The following is a 7,201-nucleotide window of genomic DNA, read 5'->3' on the forward strand; positions in this document are numbered from 1 at the left end:
AGTCTTTCCTTGTCTCTTGGGAAAGATATTAGTGGAAGTAAATAGTGTCAAAGATGGAAATTTGAGTTTTTTTTTTTCTTCATTTTACATCCTAATGTGTGTTCTCATTTATGATTTGCACCCTCTTCTATTATTTTTAATGATTTGCACCCTAATTTCTTAATTTTCCGTTATGTGACTACAACTTGAAAATATATTTCTGTCGTGTGACTCTAACTTTGCCTGATTTAGGCTCTAGCTTGAATGATATATTCTCTACAAAATTCCATCTTTGGAGACGTGTTTTGTTCTCGTGAATAACTCGAAAAAAAGTGTTTTTAGTTATTTTGCAACAGCAAAAAAATGAAAAGATTACGGTGCAATTCATATAAGAAAGATAAATACAAAACACAAAGAACTCAAAAACAAGTAAGAAAACAACTTATTTTCTAGCAAAACATTTTCTATGAAAAACATCTTTTTGGGCAGGTCAAGAAACTTTAGACACAATATGTCCTTAACATTTACTTCAAGAAAATATGGTAGCCATTGTCCTAATCAACATTTGCTTTTTAAAAATGTGGTCCAACAAGGATATTAGTGGTTGACCATGACTTAGAAACATTATATTTATAACTTATAGGTGTATGTAATTCTGATTTTCAAGAAACTTTGCCTCTTTTTCTTGCATGGCTTTCCATTGTATGTTTCTACTTGCAATTTATTTAGTGCTTCCACTTTCAACAATTGCTCAATCTTACAAAAATGTTAGTTTGGGTTCAAAACTCATTACAAGTGATGTTACTAACTTTTGGCCATCCCCATCTGGAGAATTTGCATTTGGCTTTCAAAGAATTGGAAATGGATCATCAGGATTTTTACTAGCCATTTGGTTCAACAAACTCAAAGAAAAGACTATAGTTTGGTCAGCCAATAGAAATAACATCGCGCCGGAGGGATCCAAAGTTGAACTTTCTATAGATGGAAGACTAGTGCTAACTGATCCAAATGGTCAAGAAATATGGGCTCATGATACGGCTAGTGCTGGACCGGCCTATGGAGCCATGCTTGACACCGGAAACTTTGTGCTAGCAAACAGTAGTTCAGGCATTCTATGGCAGAGTTTTCATGAGCCAACCGATACGATTTTGCCTGGCCAAGTACTTAATCAAAGATCCAGGCTTGTCTCGAGCTTCTCTAGCACGAATGCATCGAGTGGAAGGTTTGAGTTGTTACTGGATGGAGAGCTGGCGCTTTACACGATGAAGTACCCAATTGATGCCACAAATGATGCATATTGGTCAACCGTGACTGGTGGCAGTGGTAACCAGGTGAACTTCAATCAATTAGGCGTTATTTACCTTCACGCAGCAAATGGAACTCTGCTGAAATTGATATCCTCTTCCAATGAGACAAACTCAACAGCAAGCCAATTGTATCAGCGAGCGATTCTTGAATATGATGGAGTTTTTAGGCACTATGTCTATCCGAAAAAATCTTCTAGTGGGAGGCCGATGGCGTGGTCTAGTTTGCGTAGCATTCCGGATAACATCTGTTTGCATCTCCCTCAACAACATCTACAGACAGGAGGGATTGCATGTGGTTTCAACAGCCTTTGCTCGATGGGAACTGACCGGAGGCCAAGATGTGATTGTCCACTCAGGTATACAATAAATGATCCGAAGGACAAATTAGGCAGCTGCAGTCGGAATTTCCCCGAGCAAGATTGTAAGGATGAATCTCGAGGTGATGAGTCTTTCACAATGCACGAAATGCTCAACACTAACTGGTATGGTGGCGATTATGAGCATTACGCAGATGTTACTGAGGATTGGTGCAAACAGAATTGTTTGAGTGATTGTTATTGTGTTGCTGCTGTTCACAATCCAGGAAAAGATTGTTGGAAGAAAAGGTATCCGCTTTTAAACGGCAGGACAGATCCAACAGAAACAGCAAAAACGTTTTTGAAAATAAGGAAAGACAATTCCACAGTGGGATCAACAATAACAACTACGCCTCGGTCTCAAGTTGGTGAAAACAGAAAAAGTCAATCTAGTCTCATCATTTCTGTTTCTGTATTGTTGGGTAGTTCAGTTTTCATCTTAATGTTGTTGGCCCTTTTGTATGTTATTAAGTTTAAAGGGAAATATCCAAAGAAGCTTTCAGCATATCAAGCTATTCCAGGAGTGAACATAAGAAGTTTTAGCTACAATGAGCTAGAAGAAGCTACAAACGGATTCGAGGAACAGTTAGGAACCGGTGCCTTCTCAACAGTTTACAAAGCGGTTCTTAATGACGAAATTAGGAAAGTGGTTGCTGTCAAGAAACTACACAAGACGGTAGCAGAAGGAGAACAAGGATTCCTAGCTGAAGTGAATTCAATCAGCAGGACTAATCACAAGAACTTGGTCCAACTCCTCGGGTTCTGCAACGAAGGCCAACACCGTCTTTTGGTATATGAACACATGGAAGCTGGCTCATTAGCAGACTTGCTATTCAAAGATTCTAGGATTAGTTGGTCGCGAAGGGTACAAGTTGCAATAGACACTGCTAAAGGGCTTTGCTATTTGCATGAAGAGTGTAGTACCCAAATTATACATTGTGATATCAAGCCCCAAAATGTGCTTTTAGATGAAAATTTGACAGCAAAAATAGCAGATTTCGGAATAGCCAAGCTTTTGAGGAAAGATCAGACTCGAACAACCACTAAGATACGTGGGACAAGAGGGTATGTAGCCCCAGAGTGGTTTAGGAACATGCCTATAACCGTCAAAGTGGATGTGTACAGCTTTGGAATCTTGCTTTTAGAGCTGATTTGCTGCAGAAAAAGTTACAAGCAAGACGTGGCGAATGAGAATGAAATGATACTGACGGAGTGGGCTTGTGATTGCTACAGGAGAAAAGAGTTTCATTTACTCGCGGGTGATGACGAAGAGGCCATAGAAGATATCGAGAGGTTCGAGAAGTTGTTGATGGTTTCTATTTGGTGCATTCAAGAAAATCCAGCATTAAGGCCTAGCATGAAGGAAGTCATACTAACACTTGAAGGTTCTGTTGAAGTCTCAATCCCCCCAGACCCTTTTTCCTTTATCCGTTTTGTTTAGATCAATCATGTTTTTCCCCTTAAGCAAATCTGTATCTGTATGTTCTCTGCATTGTGTTTCTTGAAATGTACTATTTCAATATCCAGTTCAGTTTAATCTTTGAAAAGAAAATAAGAAAATGTTATCCACTGTGTTCAATACAAAGAAAAATATGAACAGTATGTTAGATTAGCAAAATTCTTTTTCCAAGCCTACATGAAGGATTGGGGTAGGTTGCTCCTCAACTCAGGGACCAGTTCCCAGATGTCCTCAGCAAGAAGAAAAGATAAATGGAAATACACAAGAGTTTTACGTGGAAACTCCTTGCTCAAGGAAGACAAAACCACGACCTGCCTCCAGGATTTCAAAGATCTACTATATTCAAGCAACCTCTTGAATGCAGACTCCACTCCTAAGGATCAAACTGTTAATCCTGGAAATATCTTCCAGCTAGCTCTGACTGGACTCTACAAGCTAACTCTTGCTTGAACAATCATCTAACTCTAGATGATTACAAGAGATGGTTACACCACAACACCTACTACAATCATAAGCTACTGTAGGCAAACTTTTAAGAACAAAATTACAAAGACTCAATTACAACAAGGAAATAAAGATACAACTTGATGAGCAATAGGTTCCCGTTGCAATTGCAGTCCTTGAAGCACCACTTCTGAAGGATATTTAGTTGTAAGTATTATAAAATCAGAAGAAAGAGTAGACGAAAGTATATTTCTTTGATGAGACTGCAGTGCAGTTTATATACAGCTGAAATAATAGCGTAAACTAACTCCTAGAATGTAGGAAAAGATAACTACGTCTAATACAACCAACACCTAAATAAGTTGAACAAGTCTAATCCTAATCAAACTATATCTGTAGTACACAGTAAAACAATTTTACAACACTGTTAAACCACTAATGCTAATGCGCTATTACGCCCCCCTCAAGTTAGGTGTGAAGAGACAACACGTAACTTGGGAAGCATTAACTGGAAAGCTGGCTTGCACAATGGTTTGGTAAGTGGATCTGCAAGTTGATCAGCAGAGTTTATGTGCCTCATTTGGACCAGTCCATTATGGACCTGGTTACGAACAAAGTGAAGATCAACCTCAATGTGCTTCATTTTGGTATGATGTACCGGATTCTCGGAAATGTACGTAACTCCAAGGTTATCACAAAGTATTATAGGTGTAGCAGGGAGTGTCACGTGAAGATCTTTGAGCAAGTGAGTAACCCAATTCGTTTCAGACAAGGCAGAAGCAACTGCACGATATTCAGCCTCAGTGGAGGATCTAGAGACCGTAGGTTGCTTACGAGAACTCCAGGAGACGGGCGTTGTGCCCATATAAACAATGTGTCCCGAGATAGAGCGGCGATCATTGATGTCACCTGCCCAATCAGCATCAGCATAGGCATAGAGATCAGTCGATTTTTGTGGGGAAATACGAATGCCATACTGGTATGTTTATTTAAGGTAGCGGAGGACACGCTTAACTGCCTTCCAGTGAAGCACAGAAGGAGAAGGGTTGAACTGCGTAAGATTGTTGATAGAATATGTGATGTCAGGTCGAGTAAATGAAAGGTACTGAAGCTTACCGAGCACACTTCTGTATTCTTTTCCATCAGTTTTAGGTGCTCCATCATCAGCTAGTAGGGTCTCAGACATGCTCATAGGTGACTGCATACCTTTGCAGTCTTACATCTGAGTGTCATGTAGAATCTCCTGTATATACTTGGATTGACTGAGAAACAAGCCATCAGCATTCCTTTGTACTTCAACACCCAAGAAATAGTGTAATAAACCAAGGTACTTGAGAGAAAAAAAATTTGAAAGAGAGGTACAACATGTTGAATGAGTTTCATCACTGCCTGTGATTATGAGGTCATCCACATAGATCAGAATATAAATAGTGACCCCCGTATTGTGCTGAACAAAGAGAGAATTATCACACTCAGACATCTTGAACCCCATTCGATCTTTAGCTTGCCTGATCCCGTAAATTGTCCTTAAGATGGCAGACATAGTTGGGATGATTCTGTTGGAAATTGCTTAAGTTACTGCACTATTTTTTAGCAAAATAAATTGTTTAGTTTTAGGATGAATTTGAATTTTGAATTTAAGTTAGGTTGTTTGATTTGTTGAGACATTTTAGTGAGTTTAAATTTTGAATGTTGCTGATTTTTCTATTGTAAAGTGGCTATTTAAAGCCCCTTGATGCTCAATAAAATCATTGAATACTATTGAAAGCTATTGAAAGTTATTCAATCCTTTGAGAGTCATTTTAACCCCTTTTCATTGCCCCATCTTTCTTTAAAAAAAACAACAGTGGTATCAAGAGCTTCATTGATCTTACGGGATCTGTGAATTCTTCTAAAGCGCTACTATATCAATTTTAACCCGTCAGGGCTACTTTTTTCAACCCGTGCTTATTTTCAAAGCGTAGGGCTATTTTTCAACCAAAAAGATGTCAAGCAGTAGTCTCTCATTGAATGTCCCAAAAATTTTCACCGGCGAAAACTACCAAATTTGGTCAGTGAAAATGAAATCATATCTTCAAGCCTATGATCTGTGGAAAGTTGTAGCGAATGATACACCATTACAACCACTCCCTGAAAATCCTACTGTTGCTCAAATTAAATCTCATTCAGATGAAAAGCTCAAAAAATTCAAAGCCAAAACTGTAATTTAAAATTTCGTTGCAGATTTGATTTTTTTTAAAATCATTGCTTGTGAGACAGCAAATGAAGCTTGGGAAAAGCTAAAAAAAAGAATAGCAAGGAAGTGATCGAGTTAGAAAAATCCAAATTTTGAATTTGAAAAGGAATTTTGAATCTCTTAGAATGCAAGAGGTTGAAACTATTGCTAAGTATTCTGAAAAGATTTCTTTGCTTGTCAGTAAAATCAGGTTACTTGGCGAGGATTTCAAAGATGACAGAATAGTAGAAAAAATTCTTGTGACAATTCCGGAGAGATTTGAGTCTAAAATCTCATCTCTGAAAGAGTATAAAGAACTCTCTACTATCTCTGTTGAAGAACTAATAAGTGCTCTTCAAGCACAAGAGCAAAGAAGAGCTTTTAGACAAGACAATGTTACTGAGAGTGCCTTTTATGCACAAAATAAAAAAGAAAAAGGTAATTATCCTCCTTGTAGACACTGCAAAAAGAAAACACACTTGGAGAATTTTTGTTGGTGGAAACCTGATGCAATTTATGGAAATTGTAAACAAGCAGGTCATGTTACAAAAGTGTGCAAGCTTAAAAACAATCTTCAAGCACAATTTGCGGAAGCAGAAATTGAGGAGGAGCGCCTTTTCTAAATCACAGTAACTAAAGAAAGGAGGAGTGTTGGAAATTTCTTAAGTTACTGCACTAGTTTTTAGCAAAATAAATTGTTTAGTTTTAGGATGAATTTGAATTTTGAATTTAAGTTAGGTTGTTTGATTTGTTGAAACATTTTAGTGAGTTTAAATTTTGAATGTTTCTGATTTTTCTATTGTAAAGTAGCTATTTAAAGCTCCTTGATGCTCAATAAAATCATTGAATACTATTAAAAGCTATTGAAAGTTATTCAATCCTTTGAGAGTCATTTTAACCCCTTTTCACTGCCTCATATTTCTTTAAAAAGAACAACAGATTCGTGTCTTCATAGCCAGGAGGTTGAGACATATACACGTCTTCTTAAATCTTTCCCTGAAGAAAAGCATTATTGACATCTATTTGATGTAGCGGCCAATTCATTTGTACAGCAATTATGAGTACTATTCGAATTGTAGTTGGTTTAACCACCGGACTGAATGTCTTGTGAAAATCAACTTCGGCCCTTTGGGTGAACCCTTTTGCAACTAAACGTGCTTTGTACCTATCAATGGATCCATCAAATTTAGTTTTAATTCAAAACAACCACTTACAAGAGACAATATTTCGGGCATGGTCTGGTGGAACCAAGTCCCAATTCTGGTTCTTCATTAATGCATCAAATTTAGCCTTCATAGCATCTCTCCAATATGGAAATTTTTGTTCTTGCTTGTGGGTTATATGAATAGAGGGTGCAGGCTGGTTCACTTCCCTGTGTTGTTCTTTAGGTGTAATGTTAACAATAGGTTCAGATGGGAGAGGTAAACTGAGAGATGGGGTT

General features: G+C 37.8%; 1 protein-coding gene across 1 annotated transcript; it reads left to right on the top strand.

Annotated features, from left to right (window-relative positions):
• Positions 1–632: 632 nt before the first annotated feature.
• LOC107841116 (G-type lectin S-receptor-like serine/threonine-protein kinase LECRK2) lies at positions 633–3,217 on the top strand. The gene has a single exon (XM_016685119.2). It carries the CDS (start codon positions 669–671, stop codon positions 3,081–3,083), a length of 2,415 nt encoding a protein of 804 aa, XP_016540605.2. The 5' UTR covers positions 633–668; the 3' UTR covers positions 3,084–3,217.
• The last annotated feature ends 3,984 nt before the right edge of the window (positions 3,218–7,201 follow it).

This window comes from Capsicum annuum, chromosome 9 (assembly GCF_002878395.1).
Source record: "Capsicum annuum cultivar UCD-10X-F1 chromosome 9, UCD10Xv1.1, whole genome shotgun sequence".
Lineage (NCBI taxonomy): Eukaryota > Viridiplantae > Streptophyta > Magnoliopsida > Solanales > Solanaceae > Capsicum > Capsicum annuum.

Coding starts and splice junctions, on each gene's coding strand:
- LOC107841116 (XM_016685119.2), top strand. CDS start 669: ATGGCTTTCCATTGTATGTTTCTACTTGCAATTTATTTAGTGCTTCCA.